Below are 25,330 nucleotides of genomic sequence, written 5' to 3' on the forward strand. Positions count from 1 at the left end.
TATATATATATATATATATATATATATAAAAAAAGAAAAAAACAAAACTTCCTTTAAGCTTGCATGACCTGATTTTTAAACCTCTGAGAAAGTATCATGAAATAAACCCTTTAAAAAGTAAAAAAACCCCAAAAAACTCACGTTTGCATTTGTCAGCTACATTTGCGGCACGGGCATCGCCGTAGAAACCCTCTTTGCAACGGTCGCAGAAGACTCCGGCTGTGTTGTAGATGCACTTGAGGCATTCGCCTGACTCTCGGTTGCAGTTGCCTACAGCATTGGGGTCGATGTTGTTGTTGCAGCTGCAGGCACGGCATGCCCTGACTGGACCATTTTCACCAAGAGGGTCCCCGAAGAAGCCATCATCACATAATTCACATCTCTTACCTGGAGACAGTTAAAGTTGGAGATCATGTGCTATATTATTTACTATGTTGAATCTCCAAACAGATTGAATGCTCAGAGCCTGTACCTGTGGTTCCAGTTGGGCAGTTTGTACAGACCACCTCTTTGGTCCTGGGCACCACGGCACACGTGGCACCTGCGGGGCAGGGACAGGGTTTACAGTCTGAAGATGAGCCGACTGTAGAGTCACCATAGAACCCGTCCTTACACCTCTCGCAGCTCATGCCAGCAGTGTTGTGCTGGCAGTTACACATTCCTGCAAGTTTGAAACAAAGATACCATGTAATACCACATATCATCACAAGATGGCAACATTTTATAAACACAAAGGTAAAAATAGCACTACTACTCTGATTATTACTGCAGTATAGTATGTATAGAGTGAATTTTAGGTAAGCATGGCATATTTAGAAAAATCCAAAAATATGTATTTTCACGACTGTTTTGGCTTGAATCTTAATTAAACCACATCTTTTTTTATTTCAATGGCATTCATGTTGCATGCATCCAGAGCACATGACCTTTCGTAATGCCCACATCCAGATAATATATAGTGAAATCAATATCCAGTCTCCTGAGAGCAGATAAGTAAATTATATATCAACACTATGTATGGCAAAGCAGTACAAATAAGTCAGTTGTGATGACAAACCTGTCACAGGGTCGCAAGTGTCACTGTGTCCGTTGCAGTTGCAGGGCTCGCAACTGCTAAAGCGGCCCAGCTCAGGTTGACTCCTCCTATATCGCAGATCGCACTGCTCACAGTGCTGCCCCACGTAACCCTGAGGACACGTACACCTCTCAACCCAACGAGCTGGAGTTCCAGAGCCACGGCGGGCAGTCATAAGTGACACGTTGTCTAAATAACCAGCACCTACAGCAGAAACATTATTAAGTTAGTTAAAGTATCAGTTAAAATGACCTTAAGAGTCTTGCAACAGAGAACCCAAGGTCATTGTAATCCAACAGAAAATAACCTTCCTATTACGTCTTAATAGAATGTCTCAAAACAAAAGCTATGCTTCAGTGAATTACTAAACGTACTTCTTGCACTGTAGGTTCCACGAATCATAACCGAAGTCAGATTGTGCAGAAGTTTCTGGAAGTCGGCGTGTTTCATGGTGGGTCTCCAAGGATAGTCAGTAGTGTCATGGAGTCTAAATGACAAAAGAGATTTTTAACATTACGAGTACATCAGATAAGCTAACCATATGTATAAATCAATTAATCTGCAAAAAGATGAATGACTATGAATTCTAAATATTTCATCTTTATGGCACAATGCATGCAATAAATGTCACTGTATTATGATGAATTTGACTTTTAATTTTCAACATGAACTTAATATTCATAGAAGAATCCTGATTTTTTTTTTTATAAAATATTAAGCATCATTACTGAATGATGCTGAAAATTCAGCTTTGCCATCACAGGAATAATATATCAAAATATAATAAAATGGAAAACAGTTATTTTAAATTGTAATAATATTTCACAATATCAGTGTTTTTGTTGTATTCTTATGTACTTGAATATGTAAATCTTAATATTTTTTTTTTTTATTAATTTGACTTAAGCGATTACCAGCCCTAGTTATACTAAAAAGGAACTCAAAGACCTCACCTAAACACAAAGGTTTGTGTCTCCTCTCCTGGGTAGGAATTACCCTGGGCAATAAGTGGCACAGCAACACGATGCCCGGCCCCTTCCAGCACAACGTCCTCCGCTGAGAGTCGTGCATCATGTCGCTGAATCCTGAAGTTCAGCGTGAGGTTCTGACCATAGCTCAGCAGCTGATCACCAAGAAACTTCTCTACAGTAACAATAAAGAAAAAAATCCCAGATGATTAGACCAGTCTTATTCGTGAAATCTTCTGCCTCTTTATCATACAGAGGAAACCATGTCTGCTATTATACCTGGAGCCACAAAGTAGATGGGGAAGTAGTCTTCTGAGATGAGTGAGATCTCTCGAGTGGTGGGTGACCACTGCACGGGAATGCTAGAGCTGTCTCTCTGCTGTCCCATCCAGCCCTCTTCATCTATTCAATGACATACATAACAAATATTATTAATTCTCCATGTCACAATCCTTTGTAACTGTGGCTGATTTTACATTAGCACTAGTATAGGATTAAGAATTAGTATAAACAGGATGTTGACACTATTGACACACTATTGGTTGGATACTTACCCCTGTCGAAGGTGGAGGTAACTTTGTGTATGCTGTAGCCATCAGCACTTTCACACACAGTGGAATGCTGGAAGCAGAAGCATGGAGTACATCCCTGAGGATTCTGGGGGTCCAGATTAAAGTAGCCCAGTTTACACCTGAGAGAAAGAGGCAAGAGTTTAATAGCAATGAGACAGGATGGCTGATTAATTGATTTGTAAAGTTCAGGGACATTTTAATCATTTTAATTACTGTCATGCTAATTATGTATTTGAATTATTGTCCCATGTAAATACAATTATTACTACAGTTTTATTTATTTCTCTCTTTACACATTTCAAAACCACCATACACACATCTGTGGCTGAAAACTACTTGAACATTTTAATAATTCATAATAATAATTTATTTTATTATGAAATATTATTTTAATTATTATAATGATATTTATTTTAATACAATGACACCTATAATTAAGATTTTACGTAACATTTTTCAAAACCACCATTCATATGTCTGTGGCTAAAACATTGTCACAAAAGGTGCAGTGAAATGTTGTGCCATGTTATTTATTTAGCGTTAAATTATTGAGGAATACTGTTTTTTGATTTGTATGTGGCCCCACAGGTTAAGTCATAATGTGTGGAGTGAGTTAAGTAAGCAGGTCATCAGTTAACATCAGTGAGATCATCGCTGGGCCTCTAAAAACAGGTCACACATAAATCAACAGCTGTCGCTTCAGCCAAACACTCCTTTCATCCTTCCCGATTCTGTCTTTTCATATCTCCTCCTTTGTCTGTGTCTCATGAGTATATACTGCAGGGATTATCCAGTTCATGTGTGGCCAAACTCAGTGACTGAGAGGAATGTCACAGCTGACATGTGAATGAAAAGGTTAGTTTTTTTTGGTTGTTTTTTTTTTGTGCAAAGTGCAAGGCAAAAAGCAGGCTGGAGAGCTGGGATTATGCAAAATCAAAATGGAAATGGCAAATATTTGGGATGTATGTTTAAATTAAGGGTGCCAATCAATGAAAAAAACATCATATCCTGATTAATCAGTTGAATTAATCACAATATCAATACTTGTTAAGAAAAAGAGAAATTAGTTGATTACAACACTGAATTGTTGTAATTACTGTACTTTATTGTAATGTTTCTTTTGCACTACCGTACAAAAATTTGTGGACAGTATGGTTTTTTTTTTTAAGAATTGATCACTTTTATTTAGCAAGAGCACATTAAATGGATCAAAAGTAACAGTAAAGACATGTATAATGTTACAAAAGATTTTGATATCAAATAAATTCTGTTCTTTTGAACATTCCATTCATCAAATAATCTAAAACAAAATAAAAAAATATATCATGGTTTCTACTAAAATATTAAACAGCACAAAACTGATAACAAAAATAAATATTTCTTGAGCACCAAAACAGCATAGTGGAATGATTTCTGAAGGATCGTGTGGCACTCAATACCGGAGTAATGGCTGCTGAAAATTCAGCTTTGCATCACAGGAATCAATAATATTATAAAATACATAATAAAAATGTTTTAAAATATTTTATTTTAATTTGTAATAATATTTTACTATATCAAATTAATGCAGCCTTGGTGAGTGTAAGAGACTCCTTTCAAAAAGTTGAGTTGTTTATTTTATTTCTAAAAATTAATCACACGAAATTACAGACACATAATGAAACATGTAGAGCTAGCCCATCAGTTAACAGGCAGAACACCAGGCTAGTTAAACTTTGGTGACTGCAAGTCTGGAGGCCCTACATGGTCTGGCTGAGGGCTCTCAGCTGGGAAACCTGGCCATCCCCGAGCTATTTTCTCTTCCATCTGACACTGAGAGCCCTAATTCTGTTTCTCAGACACACACATGGCCTCAGAGCCTCTGTGTGTCACCCACATAGGGACTTTCCATAAGAAAAATGGTGTAGACGTCAGACGCCCCTTTTTAAATGTCTGTCTATAAAAGCTTTGACAGACATCCTCATAACAGAGCAGGAGCTGAAAGGTGGACGATCTTTATGGGGCTTTTGGAGCGTTGATGTTCGAGTTAATTCTATTGATGACTTGTTTCTAATTTGAGAACATATTTAAACAATCTTAGTAATTATAACTTTTGTCCTTGTGAACAAGTCAAGTATGGACAACACTTAACAGCAGGAGTGTTTAAAAAGCCATAACAGTTGCCATTGTGTGTGTGAACGTGTGTGGATGTTTTGTAAAGTAATGAGTCTGACCTGTCACAGTTGAATCCATCCACATTTTCCTTACATTGGCAGCGTCCGGTGTGGACATCACACTCCTGCGTGCTTCCGGCTGGATTACAAGAGCAGGGTCTGTAGAGGGAAACGAGGGAGCAAGAAGGTTGAGGAGAAGGAATCAACTTTAAAGACACTGATAAATGGGTCTGCAAATCAAATATAACCTTCTCGAAAAGAAAGACAGCTTCTGGGGTCCTTAAAAAGTCAAAGTGTAAGAAAGAGTTCCAGGTTGGTGGTTTAAGCCATGCCAGCATGAATGTGTTAAAGTACTTTACCTGCAGCCTGCCACAGTCAATGTGTGAAACCCAGGCTGGCATCTGTCACACTTATCTCCCATCACTCCCGGCTTACAGCTACATCTGCCAGTGTTGTCACACTGGGTACTGAGAGAACCTGTAGGTGAAGAGCCAGTAAAACAAATAGTTAGAAACTCAAGCTCTGGGGGCTCGTTCAAATTTACACCAAAACAGAATGTTAAAATGAAGTAAAATAAAATAATCCCTATTGGTTCCCTCACGTCACATCATTTTTCTCACACTGTTCAGTTTCTCTATTTTTCTCCTTGATTAAGAACAAAACGAAAAAAAAAAAAATAAATACAACAAAAACAAAAAAGACATAAAACAAAACAAGCATGGTTTTTTATGCATCTTCCATCTTGGGCTGGTGAAGTATGTCTGTTACGCACCGACAGGGTTGCAGCTGCAGGAGATACAGCGCTGGCCGGAGGAGTCTCTGTAGTAGTTGTCCAGGCATCGCTCACAGTTCGGCCCATCCGTATTGTCGGCACAGTTGCGGCAGTGACCTCCGTGACCAGTGGCACGATACAACTCCGGATCGAAGTAACATTCGGCACTCTTTCCATTACAGTTACAAGCTGAAACAGAGACACATCCTCCAGTCAGAACATAAATGTAAAAAGTCCCTGGGGTGGCTTTAATGTGACTATTACGCAGACAATCACATTTGTACATGAAATAAATGCTTGAACAATCTGGGGTGGTAGAGGAACAAATTACACAGATGTGGTTCGGCAATCATCAGGACTTCGGGTAATATTTCTGCTTGAGCAATTAGTGGACACATTCATGAGAGAGAAATGTAAAGAGAGAGACAGTGGAAATAAGTAGATGGACGAGCAGGAGCTGTGTGGGTGTGAGAACACTGGCTCTCAGGCTGCTGTACATCAGATGTGTACATTAGTCATGCATTTCCAGGAAGTGCCTGCATGCATGTGTCCGAAGAAGGGGAGGGAGGACACCAGAATCCCTCTCCATATACACAAAATAACTTTGGTTTAAGAAAACAAAAATGACTCATTATGGAGGAGGTTAGTCTGTGCGGAAAGACTGCAGTTCTCCATGTACTCATGACGGAGGTCACACAGGTGGGATTTTGAATCTTCCTACTTATTCCACTGAATGCTGAGAGGACATTAAAAGAATAGTTCCCCCCCAAAATGGGAAAGATTTTGTTTACTTATTTACTACCCCATGTCTTTTCAACCCTGCTCTACTAAATTTCTTTTTTTTCCCCCTGAAATACAAAAGGTGGCAGAAATGATCTTAGACAGGATTTGAGCTTTTGTTTTCCATACATGTAAAATAAATTGATTTCTATGCTAGCTCCCAAAAGGACAAATATATCTTAAAAGTGCTTCATTTGACTTGTGCACTATTGCCTGAGTCTTCTAAATATATACATAAACTTTGAGGAACAGATTCTCATTGGCGCTCGTATTTATTAATTTTTTTCAAAATAGCTGAATTAGTCACATGACTTGTGAGGAGGGGACTAATGGTGTGTTAATGACAACAATGCTGGTGTAACACATCTAAAAACAAAAAAATTTAATTTAACAAGTGTAACTGAGATTTGAGAGCTCTGGTAGAAAAATAGCAGTGAATAACATTTTAACAATTTTACATTTTAACAGAAACCTCTCGGATTTCAACAAACAAAACATCTTCAATTGTGTTCCGAGGATGAACGAGAGTCTTAGGGGATTTGAACAACATGAGGGTTAATGAGTAATTAATGACATAATTTTCATTTTTGGGTAAACTATCCCTTTAATTTTCAGCAGACATTGCTCCCGTCTTAGATTCTTGGTGCTCAAGAAATATTTCTAATTATCATCAAATGAAAACAGGTTGCTGCTTAATATTTTTGAGGAAACAGTGAACAAAATAGATTTTTAATAGAAAGTTGAAAATAACAGCATTTATTTTAAATTTAGATTTTTTTTCTAACATTATAAATGTCTTTACTGTTGATTTTTGATTAATTTAATGCATACTTGCTAATTAAATGTAATAATTTATTTTAAAAACTGTACAAATCCCACATTTTTAAATGATAATATACATGCACTTATTTGGAATATAGTGCACAAATCTGTTACAAGGTACAAGATACAAGGGCATGATATACTTGAAGAATTAGAGCTTGGCAGTATAAAAAAAGGGTCATTTTTATTTATACAGCTTTGGAATGATATGATGGTGAGTAAACGGTGATCACAATTAAAATTTTTCCTTTATATGAGGAAAACCAGTGAAAGAATTAGTCTTTTTTCGAGGAAGAGTCGACTAAACACTGAAGACCAAACTTACGCAGACACTCGCTGGCATTGTCAGCGGTGGCTCTCCTCCAGGGACGGTCATTGTAGAAGGGCTTGCACACGTTGCAATCTGGTCCCTCTGTGTTGTGTTTGCAGTTACACACCAGCTTGCTGCGCTCGTTCTTCACACACTCGCTGGCATGGCCATTACACTTGCACCTGGATGGGGAGGGGGAAGGTAACAGACCGGTCAGGTGCAAAAGGGCCACCACACAATGATAGGGCACACTTACTGTATGTGTACACATCCTGCCGTTGTTGTGCGTAACACAAACGTGCCGCAAAGCTGTTCAAACACAGAGCTCTGACAATGTTTGTTGAGCCTATCACTGAAACGTCACTGCACCTTTGTTTTGAGATTGAGTAGCTGATGTCTGTGTCTTTATCCTGCCCACCCTTTGATACAGCGGGCGAGATTATGCAGTACTACAGTACAAAACTACTACAGTATGCAGTGGTTTTAAACAGACAGTTTTTTGAAGCTGGAAATGTATTTAAACAGTTTTTTCGCATATAATGCAAAAACAGAAGGAATTAAAGCATCTTAAAAGCAACCCATATGACTTCACTACATTTCAAGTCTTCTGAAGTCATATGATAGATTTGGGTGAGAAACAGACTGAAATTGAAGTCCTTTTTTGACTATCTTAAATACAGTCCAAGACATCTGGAGTACTTTTACGACACTTATTCTTTCTCCTTTTGCACTGTATTTGAAAATAGAATTAAGAATTGGTTGAAAATAGAATTGGTTGCACACCAAACGAGAAGTGCAGAGCAGTGCCGCGGTTTTTTTTTTAATTTGAGCACAATGTTTTCTATGAGTGTACCCACAGCGGCAGTGCCACTTGGCATCTTTCCGCTGCGCCACAGAGTGCCACTCACATAGCTTTCCATTAAATCACATTATTAATGTACATAATGACTTCATCCTATGCTGGAAGATTGTGTATTGTGCATTTTCAGTAAAACGTTAGTCTTTCTGTGCCTTGAATAAAGTCTGTATGTTTCATGTAGAGAGCTATAATAATATAGATCACACTTCTCTTTCTGTTTGCTCTGTTTTTTCAAACTTCAAACTTTCATTCTTGAATTGAACTTTTGCCTGTTTGGTGATTAGATTAACTGTTTTGGACTACTGTCTTGAACTGAACGTGACGCGTCTGATGTGCGATACCCGTGAATTATCCAAGAAGCAGTGCTGCGCTTAGTGTCCAGTGTGCGCCCGCTTTTTGGGCTGAAGAATTGAATAGATTTGCAACAGAATAGAACAGTTTGAGCCTGATAGTGCCATAATATTTTAATATAATTTTTTTAAACATTATGCATATGTAATTATATATTAATAAAATTAATACATTATTTAGAATATATTTCCAAAATGCACAAATATATGTACAAGACTGCTTGGCATTTTTTGTATCCATTAAGAAGGCAAACTAAAATTGAAACGTATATACAGCATAAATTCTGAGATATGCATTGAAAAAGTCATGTGATTGAATAATATGCTCAAATTATTGGCTACTGTTACTTCCTTGAACCATCAATTTGCTCCCATTTAATAAAATGTATAACATTTATTAAAAGTGTCAGTGGCTTCATCTTCAATTTCTGTTTTTCACAACTTTGCAAAAATTCTCTTTAACATGGGATGAGAACGCAGCTTTTATTTGCAAATTTTGATTTTTTTTTTCCTTTTTGTTTTTGCATAAATTAAATGTGCAACTTGGACAGAAAGCTACACAAAATAACATGAAAGATACACTGAAACATGAGAAAACTACTTCTAACTACTTCACTGCAACTCGGATTAACAAAAATCAGTACATTCAGTGTCATAGTTTGGGCACAAAATCTTATTTGTTCTCAACTCCACTTGTCATGAGCACACAGCAACGAACATATTCACCAACAAAGACACCTTGACAGAGGACTCCGAACAAGAGAGGGCTTGTGCAGCTAAAGCCACCTCTTGCACATTGTCTCAGGTGATCCTTGGCAAAGCCTCATGGAAAAGGTGACGTGAGGAATAACAACTTGGTGGAGGATGTGCATTCATCGGACATGCATTCTTCCCTAATCCTAATATATATTTATCACGGATACAATAAAACTCCCAGGATGCTACGTTTCTGGTGATCAGATCACTTGAGGAACATACGGCTGTCCGTAAGCGCTGATGTGTCTGCTGGACAGGAGCCCACAGGCCGTGAGGCAGCAGGTGTAAATGATTCCCTTCAGCCTCAGCCTTGTTCCCTTCCCTTTCCAGACTCTCTGCCCGCCCCATTCCAGTTCCACTGCGCTCTGTAATCCAGCACTCCCAGGCAGGAATGTAGGGAATGTGGGCTGTGTAATGGAAATCTGCTCCACATTTCAAACAGATTAAGGTGAAAAGACATGCAATGGTGCACCTAGAGATGTTTCACACTTGCTTGACATATGGGCTTCTTCAGCATGTCCTTCATCTCTAAAGCTCACTGTCAAGAGTTTATAGATTCCACAGACAGGAAGTAAAGAGGTAATTCTGACATTGTTGTACCTAGAGTTAAGATAATTGCATAGGAATTCATTGTTTTGGTCCTTTTTTGCATATACAATTGAACAAATGGTTTAAAACAAGGAATTATTGTGCTATTATCTATTAACCAGAGGCTTGCTCTCACAGAGAGTGAGTTTTTCCATGCAGAAAGATTTTAAAATGAAGCAATGCATCCCAATCAACCTATTTCGCTCAAAGCGTGAAAGCTCACACTGCAACGATCTAATCTTTCAAAGCGGTGTTTCTTTTCTTTTGTCTGCACACTGAAAAAACCCCCTCATATTTCGGGTCACATGTCCAGCATTCCAGATGGAGCTGTTGATATCCATGGTCTGAATACAAGGAAGATATGTGAATCCATCATTAAACTATATATTGAAACATTAATGCTGGAGAGCGAAGCAACGGAGTGAAAACGTACCTTCCTCCCACAGCGAAGTCAGAGATAGCGTAGTAGTAGGATTTGAGAACTTTGGGATCGTTGAAAACTTCATCTCCGAAAGTGTTTAATCTGTTCAGGGTCACTCTGATGTCTGTGGCGGTCACCCAATCCTGATAGAGAGAAACAGAATTACAAATTAGGCATTTAAAAAAATTATAAAATAAAACAAAATGAGACAATAAAAGCAAGAATGTAGATAGAGAAAGCCCAGTCATAGATGTGCATGTAACAATTTTGTTTTCATTTTTTGGAATAGTTATTAGAGAGGTTTTAGCAGGGAAGAATTCTTCCCATCTGTTCTGTGTGCAGATGTCGAAAGAAAATACATCCGCAGGCCTCTAATCTAAACAAAACCTGCCGGAGTCACGTTGAGGCACTGTAATGTCTGCAGAAAGGTTTCATGGGAAGAGAAAAACACCAGTGTGACGTTTAGCATGTAAATGTCATTTAGAATGATGCCGCACAGTACTTGCGGTTGAACTTTGTCTGTTTGTGGCCACATGCTGGGAGTGCCAATGTGAACAATCTCAGGAACCAACGAAAACATGACTCAGACCAAGACTTTAGTCCTTTTTCTAAAAGCTTCGTAAGCGTTTTCCTCTAGTTTCACTATAAACGTTGTTATTTTACAAGCAGGGCTGACAGAATAACACGGTGGGGTCAAAGTGGAGCCAGGCAACCCTGTAACAACGGTGAACATTTTCAGTCCACTAAACCCCTGCTGGAACTGAGGAGGAAACATCCTTAAGTCATTCTGACACCTTATCAATAGCTGACAGCCGTGATCCAGAGCATGTTCCTGTTTGGGAAGACAGCCAAAGATACCACAGTTCCCTTCCCCTAGAGAAACATGTTACATAAACAAAGATTTATCACAATGAAATATGAGGATTAGCACTAATGATCAAAGCTATACAAAGCCATACTATAGTTTAGGGATGGGCAGTATAATCCAAATCTTCTGTCAAGGTGTGAGTAATTTTGTGTCACTATTACGGTCTCAATTTTATTTTTCATAACATTATTTTATCTGTAGCATCATTTTAGCTGTAACTTAAAGTAAAATGTTCCATATTTATAGTGTTTCTAAATTACTATTAAAATAAATACATAATATATATTTTATAATAATCAATTTTTAAAAGATTTAAAAATACATTACAGCACTACACACTTAAAATAAAAGCTCTGTCATCAGACTATTTTCTTGAACTTCATATTTGGAGGAATTGCAGAAATAAATCTGCCATCCGAGCAAAAACAGCTTCACATCACGTAACTCGTGATTAAAAGCAAAAGTTACTCAGAACTAAAATGATGAAACAGATCATTTAGACTCTAAATTCTGCAAGAATGGTCTTAGTAGAGTCTGAATATAGCATGTAAAATGTTTGCACTACTTCATAAGGCCATTATTTGAGCTTGACAGTTGTAGTCACCATCCACTTTCAATGTTTGGAAAAGAGCAAACAGGACTCCAACTGTGTTTCGTGGAAAACTTACATCATGTGTTTTAAGCAAAATGATGATGACAGGATTTTCACATTTGAGTGCACCTTCACTTTAACCCTTTTCAGCCCCCAAGAAATGTGATACAACCAGATCTAACCATTAGCACTGCTTGGAAACAAAAAAAGAGAACATATAAAACCAACAGCTAATTATCAACTAATGATATTAATGACGGATGATGAGTGAAGCCAGTTTGTTGTGGATCATTTTCAAAAGTCCACAATCAAACCTAGTCATCTTCACTCAACACACGCTTCTATAACGGAGCCGGCACGACAGCCATATAAAACCCACAGAAACAGATCCAGATCAAAAAGAGTTTGGGGCTTTGCTTTTTGCTTTATAATAGCTTTATGCCATATGAGATGTCTGATATGGAAGTATCTGGCAACATGGCTAAAATTGTACATTTGGTAAAGGTAACGTTACATATGAAAAACAATGTTATACAAAAATAAATACAAATAAAAACAAATGTTTACCATAATAATACTGCTTCATTTTGTCAATAAAATTAGGAGGCACATGAAGCACTTGTTTGGTGGTACAGAATATAAATATATAAATGTGAATACTAATCAAGTAGGCCATCCAATGATGTGCTAAAGAGCTCCCAAAATAATCAAAAGGATGCATCATAACTACAAAAACTGACGTCAGGTGCCATCCTACAAGAATATAAACCTTTACCTATATTAAATGATCTTTTGTAAATTAGAAACCATGTGGACCGACTTGAATTTTCAGCATATCAAAGCACATGGTAAAAAAAACTGATAAAAATAATTCAAGAAAACAAATCAGACCCCAGTGTTCCAGCTCTTGCATGTATGCTGCACGTTGTCCATCACTTGCACATGCACTCTTTTCCAGCTGTGTCTGTGCACTGCCAAGCACAATCAGAACGGGGTGGGAAATCTGGGGGTGTCACCTAGTAACATGTTGCAACTGTTGGCTGTGCTGAGTGAGCAGGAGGCGACGTAGCACCTGGACAGCGCATCACGGGTCTCACAAACACACACCAACCAGCCTACCTGCATGCTTCCATGCATCAATTCAGCCATACATTATCTGCTGTCCACCCACTCCTGCTCATATCTCACACACTTAACCTCTTTTCGCCTCCCCGTAACCACGGCAGCATCTTGTTTTGGCTCGGCATACAGACCGCTTTCTCTGCCTGACAACAAATTCCATAGTCAGCACACGGAAGGACTGACTCAGCTCACATTGGGTTGAGCGTCTGTCTCTTATTCAGCTAATTAGTCTGAAAAATGTTTTTTTTTTCTGTGGTTGTGGTCTCGGGAAATATATCAAGTTCCGGATGAAATGAAACAATGTAACAGTAGGATTTCTGCATAACAGTAATTCTGTGGGCAGAAACATGTCGTAAACCTATTTAACAATAAAATTCATGCTTTTATGAAGCAACAAAATAATGGTGCTCAGCAATAAATAAAATAAAAAAATAAAATAAATAAAAGTATAGCACCAATAAACCGTTTGGGCTCAGCAAGATTTTCTTTAAATTAAAATTAAAAAACTTTTTAAGGATGCACTGAATTGATCAAAAGTGACAGTAAAGATTTTTAGAGTTTCTACAAAAAAAACATTAAAACCATTTTCAACTGTGATAAGAAATGTTTCTTAAGCAACGAATCAGCATTCGTGGACCACGCTTAATTTGAATACAAGAACACCGTTTAAAATTGAGTAGAAAAGTGCGAGGTTTCTAAAAAAAATAATGAACAGAGCATAATATATAGGCTACAACAAGGTTTAATCTGGCCGCAGAGGAACACAACTGGGTTGCCTGATATAAAAAGACGCAATCCCAGAAACAGAGCTTCCCACGTGCGCAATACGGAAATATCTGCTAAGTGTGCTACTTATCTTTGTCAACCTAAAAAGTTTGTTCCTGAATGTCTGAGTGTGGCCGCAGCGTGATCAGTGTGAGTGACTGAGCGTGTGTGTGCGTTAAGATACAGAAGACAGCGCATTAGTTTAGAACTCTTCTAATTTTTATTTTTATTTTTTAAACGTAGAGAGTGTGTTAATTTGTGCAATGATAACCTACCAGCAATGTAAATATGATTTTTTAATATATTAGAATGAGTACATTACAATAGAAATTTATTAAAACGAGTACATTATAATTTTGGGCTTAAAAACAAGATGTAAACAATCAGAATATTGTACCTGGTGGGGAGTGCACAATGTAAACACGAAACATATGCAATTACCTATATTGTACTGTGGTACAGTTATGGAGGCCCTTCATAATGCAGAGGTCAGCTGCCTGCTCTGCCAATAGTTAGAAATGGCATTATAGTATGCAGTGTTTAATAAACAGCTGTTTTACTAAATTCTGCTGAGGTGAAATTCAGTGCAGTCCTGTATCGTGATACGTATCGTATCGTGACTTTGCTGGTGACACACAGCCCTATTTACTACATTACTAAATTGAAACTAAACAAACTCAATGTGCCAATCCTACTACTATTTTACTATTACTTTATCAATTTTATCACTTTTATTATTTTCTGCTACTGCAGTTACGATAGCAACTTGTTCCAGAATACAGTAAATGGAAATGTGACGTTTTATTGTTATATTTTGCAAATACTAATTTCTCTCACATGCAAACACTTCTAAATGACGAGCTGTTTGTTTGAGGCTGTGGAATGTTACTCAATCTGGACAGAAAAATCTTGGAAAAGTAACTTGGCTGCAATCACATATTACAACACAAACACACATCTGGAAACTGAGTTTTCGATTCCCACTAATGACTTTGTTATGTCTGCGACTGTGACTGATGTGAACGCTTTTGACTTCATGAATGAGTTCGAGCAATCAAGGGAGGGTGAGTGAGAGATAAAAAAAAAAAAAAAAAAGACAGGAGACTCGTTTACCTGCAGTACAGGGCTGTTGTCGAAATTATATGCGCTGGGTCGACCCTCGAGTGTGGAGAAGGCTACATTTCCTCCGGTGAGCGGAGAGATGTCGCTAAACTCATCTGTGCACAGAGTCTGCTGCTCGTCCTCACCAGTGCGGATGAAGACGCGGTTGATCTTGCTGTAGGTCTTCTCGCAGGAGCCGCTGTAGTACTGGTAGGGAATCCAGGGCCCGTCTTCACTAGTGCGCTTGTAGATGATAAAGCTCTCAGGACGACTGGTGTGAAACTTCAGACGCACATAGGTGATGTCGAAAGCCTTGCCTAGAAGAAGAGAGAAGGCAATATAAGGCACTGAATACTGCAGTTTAATCTTCATTCCTTCAAAACACATTGAAAACACTCAAATTTAACACCATTAAGCACTAAAACGGAGATGGACGGATCCTAACCAGTCCTAATATTTAAATGGAAAATGCAACCAATTTTAAATAGTTGGGGTGCAGAGTCGGCACGCATTACATGGGAAAGTTACAGATAAACATATGATCAGGTAGAGTGAGGATATGCAGCATATATTTAGGTAAACACAGAAGTGAGATTAGTGATATGTGCTCTATAATGTACAGAGAATGCAAGGCAGATATCACACAGATAGACTGTTAGTAGTGTCTGCAAACTAAAGGTAGAACAGAGTTCAGATAAAGCGGAAGATGACTGGATACCATACACTTTCTTTTCTAAACAATCTGTGCTTCGGTACGGCCCACAAGCAGATAGAGCTGGATTCAAGCACTGGATAAGACACTAAGTCAGCACTGCAGGTGCCAAACATACACACATCTCTGAAAGATTGCACTGAAAAAGGGACCAAGGTTAAGCAGAAAAGCCTGATATTATACACAGCTGGCATAACGCCTTGCAAACATAACCTTGTTCCACTGAAAATGCCTAAGAGCTCCTTCCTGTCTGATAAGATCTGCAAATCTGTGCCCTCAAATTTCCATTGTTCTGCTCATTTTTTCCCTCTAGCTGCTGAAATAATTAGGGCTGTAACCACCTTAGAAATATGAGGGGGACGTCCCAATTTTCAAATGATTGTGACATAATATTTTTGGTGTATTATTTATTCAAAGTACAATGAAATGTATAATTACAATGACTTGAATGCACTACTTCTATGATGAGCAGGTTTTTAATTGATGATTTTTTTTTTAGCTTAAAAACATTTTAAAGATCATTTTTAAAAATAATATGTATTCAAAAGAAAAAAATGTTTTATTGGACGGTTACACCACATACACTACCTTTCAGTTTCAGAACTTGGCACTTGTTTTAAACTAGTTTTTTTTTTTTTAATCTCTCTTTTTAATCTCTTCTTTTAAACTCTCTTTTTATCTCTCTGCCACAATTGTAATCATTTCATCATCAACCAGCCTGAAATCCTTCTTTTCACTATTTAACGCATAACATGAAATAAAACATTGTCTTGTAAAAAGACGAGCATAATCTCACACTTTTTTTTTGTGCTAGTCTGGATTTCAGCAGTTTTGCGAGGTCTTCCAGCAATTATATGGAGCGTGTAAAAACATATTTTTGCATGTCTGAGCAAGCTATGTGTGTTTGGGAGAAACTGCAACCAGGGGCCAAATGGAAATGGTATGGAGAGACATCATTTATTTAGTGAAGAAAATGACACCATCTTTCAACAGGGCCACAGGGGGGCCAATGTTTGCTTTAGCAAAGAATTTGCTCTCCAAACAAATCCGCAAAAACTAGGGACAATGTGTGTTAAGTAAATACACTGAGAGATTGCACCAAAAAGTTAAACTGCAGCTAAAGCAGGGACTGATTTAAAGCAATGACAAAGAGACTCATACCTTGCAGCAGTCTCTGAGGGTATTAAGGCTGTTAACATGAAAATGAACTTGCTGACTTTTAGGAGCCCCCTGCACACATCATACTGTCAAGGTCAAAGTTCAACAGAAGTGAGAGAGATTTTTACAATAGGGTGTGAGCTTTCTGCTTTTCTGTCAGTGAATGAGTTGAAAATGCCTCACGTAGTGCTTAACAAAAGTTGACAATGACTCAAAAGGTGAATCAAAGACTTCAAAGGTTCATTCATCAAAAAATAGCTAGCTGTCATGATCCAAAAAGTATGAAAGGGGACATCGGATGCCCATTTTCCACAAGTTAGTATGATTCTTTAGGGTCTTCATGAAAAGTCTGCAACATACTTTGGATAAAATTATTCAATGGTGGTGTAAAACGACACCCTTTTTACCTTGTCAAAAACGTCCCTTTAAATGCTAATGAGCTACTGCTCACCCCAATTTTTTAGTGAACTTGCACTTCCTCTACAGATACAACAAAAAAGAGCTTAAAAAATGAACACTCTGTCATCATTTACACACCCACATGTTGTTCCAAACCTGTATGACCTTTTCTTATGTGGAACACAAAAGATATTTAGAAAAATATATTTTTGTCCATACAATGGCAATTGTTTTGGACCCCATTGACCTTCATTGTATGGGCAAAAACATCTTTTGTGTTCTACATAACTAAAGTTAAATGGATTTGGAACATGAGGGTGAGTAAATGACAGATTTTGAATGTTTTGGTGAACCCTCATTTTAAGAGTGACCAGAAACAACAAAACAAGACTGCATTGGCTTTTACAAAATCACTGCACTGGCTCTTGCAAAAGAGTGAAAATGATGACAGTCACACTCATGAAGTAAGACAATATTCCCATGCATGCACACGGGAAAATTTCCAGATACAAATTCAGACAGTGAGTCAAAGGTATTTTCCAGCAAGAATTTTATCCAATACATGTCCATATTTCTTATGGGCCTTTCAAATTCTGCTCCTCTCTTGCTGGACAGCTTACTCTTACTCATAACCCTTATCCAGATGTTTTCAAGCCATGATTTTACCTTAATTTGTCTCTTGATCATATCGTAACTGACTGCAGGTCAGGCGCAATGAAACAAAGACTTGGAACAATTGCAAGAACATTGGGCATAAATAGGACCATTTCCCATTCAAGTCCTCCTCACAACCCTGGAACAACCCAACGCATCCACATATGGCACTGCTACTCCACATATCCGACAACAGCAGGATGACTTTTAAAACCTAACACGAAAACAATGCAATGCCTTAAAGCATTCACATGTGAGTCATACATATACTTCACTGACTGCGCTGGCGTCACGGCAAACAGTGCCATCATTGATGCCTCACCTCTGAAGTCTCCCCGGCATCACTGCAAAACAAGACGAACCAAATCTTTTGGCAAAGCCGTGAAGAAATGAGCCAGAAGCTGGCTGAGAGGAAAACAAAAAAGCTCCTTCACGTAGCCAATGCGCTTCAGAAGGACAGACAAAGAGCACTTGAGCACTGACTCATAGTGCTCACTGGAGCAGTGCTGGAGCTCAAAAGCATGACTGAAGCCAGGGCACTCATAAAGAGGAAAGGGTCAGGCTCTGTGGGGGACGCTGCACTGGACGGTCTTTGAACTTACACTTGATGACATCTCATCTCTGTCACCAAGCCACTGGAGACTGAAAGGCCATGATTTCAGGGTCTACATACTGGAATAAGAGAATTATTGTGATGGACTGTTTCAAACATCTCCAAACAATGAGGCAGAAGGATAATAATAGTAAAATACATTACATTTACAGTTATATCACTGCAGCAAAGGTGATACAAGGTGGGGTTTTTTTTAGAGGAAAGGAAAAAAAAACATCCTAATAAGACATATGCAGTCAGGTTAAAAAAATGGAAACCTGATGTTCTTGTGATCCCAAAAATATTGCACATCCTTTGGGCGATTAATCATTTCCTTTGGGTCAACAGAGCAGACATTACGCAGACCTAAACCATCACCAACTGCAGCTGTGAGGGAAGTAACCACAGGTGTCCCCTGAAGGCGAGATAAATTGCAATGAGCAGAAGGAGCGTCTAAATCTATCAAAATCTATCAGACTATATTTCAGAATGTAAGAGAGATTTGTGGAGATAAACTTTAGTGCCCATTATTTACTATTATTGTGTAATTGCTGGCTGAAAAAGTCACTTTCTCTGGTCATGAACTAAGGTTGGTGTGAAGTCGACTGATGTATTGAGGTCTACTCCAGAAGTTAAAAAGCTTTTCACAAACAACTTAATTAGGCTTATATGGCGGCAAACTGAAGGGCTCTATTATCATCACATTCATGGGAAATTCCTCTGTGCCTAATCACTTATTCATTACTGCTGCCACTGAATGCAGATATGAACTCGACTTTAATCCAAAAATACAGTGGGGCATGTGAACGTTTTTTAAATCAAAACAATATATTTAATTTCATTTTATATATTATATTCAACATTTTATTTAATATAGTTTTTATTTAACAATTTTTAAAGTACCTTTTTTTTGTTTTTCTTATCCAGTTTAAATGAAAAAAGCCTACATTTTTCCAAAAGTTTCAGATATTTGTTTGTATCCCACAGTATATTCCTAATTTAAGTGCGTGTAAATAATACAATAAAAAAGCTGCCACATTATTTCACTCGTGAAGAAGCTGTGAGAAATCCATGAAGAGTGTTGAATGAATGAAGTACATGGGTTTACCAAGCCCTTCAAATTCAGGACCGCCCTGAGCAGAAGAACAAGAGAAATTCCACCACTCCTTCCAGAACAATCAGGGTATTGATGATAAAAACTGTGGGGCTCCTCATTGTGAGGTTGAATAGATAGAGAATGGAAGAAACAAAACCGTACATTTCCGTGCCACTCAGATCAAACTGTCTCAGGCATATCATTATCCACCATCAACATCTCTGCAAATATCAAGCTTAGCTTTCAAGTTATCAGACAGGGACATTCTATTCCACTTCCTGTCTTTCACAATCTGTCCTGTACACACTCACACAGACACATGCAGTCATATCTTCACCAAATAGAAATTGTTTTCTTCCTTACAAAGTGTCCTAACCAGCTGCAGCCTTATGTAGCCCCACCGTCTGTGAGATCTCATTGGTCCAGAATCTTGCTCCAGAACTATAAAACATCAAATAACTTCTGATTTTGCATTTAGTAAGGACAACTTGTCACACTGGGATGAGTTACAACACTTATTATAAGGACAACACCCTTTGGGGTGATCTGGGTGTATGTGCCTTGTTCAATTTCACAATATCTCTGGTGGTTACCAGCCTTGGGTACTGAGCCTTTGCTGTAAACAGACTCATTGGGACGCAATTTCTCTATGTCTCATACCTGTAATCAGAACTGAGACTGTGTGACAAGGACAGCAGTCGTCGAAGCGGGAGGGGGGTGGTTGAACTGACTGGAATGTGCTTCCGCATATAGTGATGCCAAGTGTGGAAGGGGGTCAAGCAGACCGTAAGAGAGATTGAAAGAGAGAGAGAGAGGGAACATCTGTAAATGATCAAAAACAAGGGGACAGGATAGAAACACTAAGAGAAAGAGATAAAACACAGACGATAACATCCAAGACCATGGGGGGAGAGACATATTTGATGAAACTTGTCACTAAATCAAACAATGCAAGGCACACATGAGAGATTCATCTTGGTTGAGCAAAAACTGCTGCCATAAACAACTACATAAAGAGGCGCAAGGATGAGTAAAAGAAAAATACATTAAGCCACATTATATCATGAAGCATTTACCATGTTTTTTTGTGATAAGAGGTCATTGTGCTATTAAAAACATACTGTACGGTTCAGAACTCAAAATGTCATTCTCATCACCTGCATCTGTCATCGAAAGATCATGGGTCTTGGTGCAAAAGACTTTACTGGCATTATAAAAGGGGGGAAAAGGGAAGATATAAATGTATGGCATTAAGTTCATGAAACAGCACTGTGCGGTTCAGTGTGGCTTAACTGGTCATTATGAAAGATGAGAGAAGGGCTCAGGCAACATGCTGAGGCTTGTGTGTAAACCATAAAAACACAGGCCTTGCTAACCCACTATTTTATTCTATTCAGTACGCTTTTTTCAGGAAATGTCTACTTTTATTCAGCAAGGATACATTAAATTGATCAGAAGTGGCATTAAAGACTTTTACATTGTTACAAAAAAAGTAATCATGGTTTCTACCAAAAATATTCAGCAGCAAAACAGCATATTAGAATGATTTCTGAAGGATTGCGTGACACTGAAGACTGGAGTAATGATGCTGAAAATTCAACTTTGTCAAGACAGGAATAAATTACATTTTAAAATGTATTAAAACAGAAAACAGTTGTAAAAATACTTGTCAAAATATTTCACAACATTACTATTTTTACTCCATTGTTGATCAAATAAATGCAACCACACTTTAAACGTTTAACATAATATGTAATGTAACTACACTTGCATTTCAATTTTTCCTTCTCACAGTGTTAAAGCATTTTAGCTGCTGCAAAACTGCAACTCCCTCCCCTTGGAATAAATAAACTTTGTTCAACATTCTGTCCTTCTAAACATCCTTCTAAAGTCCAAGCTGAATCACATTCTTTATGTTTTAGACCTACGTCTTGAATTTTAAACCAGCACCACAGACAAACGCGCATTGTGCTTGTGGCGCTATATATCATAACATTTCAGAACGAGCCCAACACTGAAAAATGAGTGAAGAAAGGCAGCAGCTGTCTAAAGAGACCACCATAAATCCACTTTAAACCAGGCGTGAGGAGAGACAGAGCCTTGAGATGGGAACACATTGGCCCTGAGAGAAAGACTAAATTCAGGAACTGAGGGTAAAAAAAAAATCTGTCAGGAGATACTCTACATCTCTAACTCCCATTAGAGTTTTCAATGGCTGCTTAGTAGTGCCTCCTTAAACACGGTGGCCAGCCTCTGATTAGAGCCAGTGTAAAGAAAACACAAAAACTAAAACAATATCTTTGTTAGGAATGCCTGTCTAATGAAGAAGAGGGGCTTGTTCTCAAAGGACTTGTGCATGATTACTTGGCAAGGCGGAGGGCAGAAGATTTAGCCCTTAAAAGTGTCAACCGCATTTAATTTGTGTGCCGAATGTAAATCCAAGTTTTATGGGGGAAATTACTAAACTGAAAAGCCTTTTGAAATGGAGAGGCCGTTGACTAGTCTCCTTTCAAAAGGAGGCACTGCCAAGAGGCACGGCTCTGAAAATCACATCACATTAACATGGTCAGTCTTGTTGGTATGCAACTGTCACATGGCCCCAATTAAATCCTCTTAAAACAAAACACCAAATAACCACGAATCACAAACGAAACACTAATGCGCAGGTCTCATTGTGTGGGGGGAGTTCTGCCCATTCATAAGTTTCAAAGGTGAGATCCAGATCTTTGCAATCAGGGATTCCATTCAGGATAGACATTCCTGGGTTTGGGGAGAAAAAAAAGAAAAAAAAAAAAAAAGAGGTGGAGTACTTTGCCAAAGGCCACGCTATGAATTCACACCTTTCAGCTTACCTTCAAGCCCTATTGGAGATGTTTGAGGTGATAAAGACCTATGACAATTGAGCTACAGCTCTGTTAAAACAAAAGAAAGATGCATTCATTCAACAAAGCAGCAAATGGAGTCTCGGGCCCCAGGCTGACTGGCTCGCAGGGGACGACAGTAATTCACAAAGCTGTTTACAAGACAGAGTAAAACTGAATAAGTGGTTGCGTTATCTAAACAACTCTGAAAGCTTTACTGTTGTGAGTTTACTGCTGTGTGAATGTTTATAATCATGGCTAAATTGATTAGAAGCCATACTGAAATGTCATGTGGTGGACATTTTTGTAGAGAGAAATTTATGGTGCGGAAAAACCATTTGCTCTGTTTTTGACATTCCCCACGAGAACAGAAATTGGATTTGAGTTACACCCTGTATGTTCAGGCCTGGCTCTTTTGGTGGGGCTGAAGGAAGGCGTTGGACAGTTCACAACAGTCCTGTCATTATGACCATTGCACAACATTCATATCAAATACAATTTTTCTGGAACAGTATTAATTTTTTACTCAACAAAAATAAGGTAAATAAAAAAATAATTTAAAATGTAATAATAATAATAATAATAATAATAATAATAAAGAACCCAGATTTGCTGCAAACAAAACAAAATAAAATCATATCCAGCTTTTAAAAAACAATGACTATTTCTACTTCTACCTGCTCAAGGAGAAAGACAGTTCTGTAGGGTGAGGTAACCGTAAGCTTGGACCTCTCTCTGCATTCCTTCAGCATTCTTCCAAACCTCTCAAACATAGCCTGAGGTGCCCAAGAAAGAGAGAAAGAGAGAAAAAGAGAGCGGGAGACCCTAGAGGGGGAACTAGAAGGATTAGGGGGTGCTGTGTGAGTACATGAGTGGGGGCCTGTCCGGAGGGAAAGCCTCAGCCCAAAGCTACAGTCCAATTAGACTTCCTCTCATGACCTCACTGCATTCTTCCGTGGTGGGATGAACAATGACGGCTTTGACTTTTTAAACGTGTGGGCATGACAGTTTTTTTCCTGTACATAACTTTTCACCATCTGCCCATTGGCCTGCTGTGAGATATGTCGAACATCTGTTAGTGTCCACACTCCCACAACACACACCATCAGCCTGCACGGCACAAACTGTACAGGAAGTTCACACACTTCTTGAAACACATTTCACAGAGGTGTAAAGAATTAATTATTTTTAATAATTAAGGTGTCTAACATTTTAAAAGTACATTTTAAAAATGTAATTGGATAAAAAAAAAAAATACTTCAAGCCTTTAAAATGTATTTTGTGACACTAGGGCCTTTCGCACCACGGGAACCTTTTCATAGTACCAGAACTAATTGTGGAACTACCCACTTTTTGGCGTTTTCGCACCGCTGGAACTGGGTGCGATTTTAGTACTGGACTGCCTTTTTCGAGAACCAAATTAGCTCCTACTCCGGAGCAGGGCTAACCAGCACAACTGGTACTACCCGTGACGTAAGTAGACATTGATTGGCCAAACGCGTATGAAAACGCCCTCACCTTTAGTACTGTACATTTAGTTCTGGAACTAAAGCGGTGCGAAAGGCCCTACTGTTCCATGTCCATATAACATTTGCAAACTTATCAATTGTTACGCCCTTCTCACAAATCAACCAAAAGGGCAAAGAAACAATATTCTACATTTTTACAGGCTTTCAAGCCTTATTTGTTCCGAAGGTAAATGGAGGTATTTGAATTTAATTTAATGGAGGTAACCAACTTCCTGTAGAAAATCTGATTTCCGAACTGACAAATTATATGACCTCTAGTGGGATCTCTAGTCTAATCTTGTTAATTCTGCCATTTCAAGTTTTCCTTTCTCTTTGGAGTGTTACAAGCTGTTCGTGAATAGATAAGATCCCTGAAGTTGCAAAGACTAACATCATATGACCCTGTTAAATAACCATACTTATTTGAGAACTCTAACACTTGTTGATCTAACATTTATAGCTCAATCTTCTAATTCTAACCAGTGAACTTTAAGTAAATTCCAAGACTTCAGAAAAACCTTTGCACATTAGACACGTAAAAACATGGCTTCCCAGCAACAGGTAGGCTTAATTTAACCTACATCCCAAGTAACACAGACACCTCCCTTTCTGTTACGCATGACAGTTAATATGGAGAAAACGGTGAGAGAATGAGTTTGTGAGGAAGGGAGAGAGAATGTACATAGAAACCAATCAGCAATCAGTACTGGAACTAACCATTTTATACTACTGATTTTTCAGCAGGTGGGTGGAGTGAAGGAGGGTGGCATGAATTGCATTACAATAAAGGAATCTGAGGAATGCGGTAAAATACAGTCGAGCTGAGAGCCCTTTATGAAATCAATCAGAGAGCATCTGAACTGATAATGCAAAAGTTGGAGAATGGAGCGCAAATTGTGTGTCTAGTCATTATTAGTGTTCAACAGTACTTTTAAATTATTGCATCTGCTGAGTTTTTTTTCTCTGTTTGGCCAGTAAATATCGTAATTAGGACTTTTATTTTGACACCGATGAGAAGCCAGCACCCGAGTGCAGATGCACAGGATCTCCCACTGTTTACTTCATTTTTATTCATGTTTATAACCATTTCTTTACTAAAGAAAAAGCCATGTTGGCAGAGCTGCTCTATAGGATAAGTAGGGCTGGGTGATAAACCAATAATGATAATAATCGTGATAGAATTTTCCTCAAAAGGATAACAAGAGTTTATTAAATGTTCGATATAAAGACAGTCAGAAAGCTATTCTTCAATCTACAAATCGCCATTCATTTACCATGGATTTACTGTAGAAACACTAACTGCACCATGTAATTGTGTCGAAAATGTGGGAGATTCATATCAAAATTTATTATATTATTAATGTAGACATGCATTAAATGTAATGAAATATAATTACAGTGATAAGCTATAGCATTTGTGCATTTATACTAAATGTTTTTAGACTACTGTTTTCATACAAATACCTAGAAACCAAA

General features: G+C 38.2%; 1 protein-coding gene across 1 annotated transcript in view; it reads right to left on the bottom strand.

Annotated features, from left to right (window-relative positions):
• Positions 1–25,330, bottom strand: part of LOC107678923 (laminin subunit gamma-1-like) — a 62,665-nt gene that overhangs the window by 6,597 nt on the left and 30,738 nt on the right. The window contains exons 2-14 of the mRNA XM_016474323.1: positions 14,887–15,191; positions 10,439–10,569; positions 7,468–7,634; positions 5,541–5,729; positions 5,128–5,245; positions 4,829–4,927; positions 2,598–2,734; positions 2,323–2,445; positions 2,029–2,218; positions 1,450–1,562; positions 1,058–1,279; positions 473–661; positions 142–387 (exon numbers count right to left, since the gene is read on the bottom strand). Coding sequence (XP_016329809.1) covers positions 142–387; positions 473–661; positions 1,058–1,279; positions 1,450–1,562; positions 2,029–2,218; positions 2,323–2,445; positions 2,598–2,734; positions 4,829–4,927; positions 5,128–5,245; positions 5,541–5,729; positions 7,468–7,634; positions 10,439–10,569; positions 14,887–15,191 — 2,229 coding nt within the window. The remainder of the gene's footprint in view (positions 1–141; positions 388–472; positions 662–1,057; positions 1,280–1,449; positions 1,563–2,028; positions 2,219–2,322; positions 2,446–2,597; positions 2,735–4,828; positions 4,928–5,127; positions 5,246–5,540; positions 5,730–7,467; positions 7,635–10,438; positions 10,570–14,886; positions 15,192–25,330) is intronic.

Source organism: Sinocyclocheilus anshuiensis, unplaced genomic scaffold (genome assembly GCF_001515605.1).
Source record: "Sinocyclocheilus anshuiensis isolate Anshui unplaced genomic scaffold, SAMN03320099.WGS_v1.1 scaffold1576, whole genome shotgun sequence".
Taxonomy (NCBI): Eukaryota; Metazoa; Chordata; class Actinopteri; order Cypriniformes; family Cyprinidae; genus Sinocyclocheilus; species Sinocyclocheilus anshuiensis.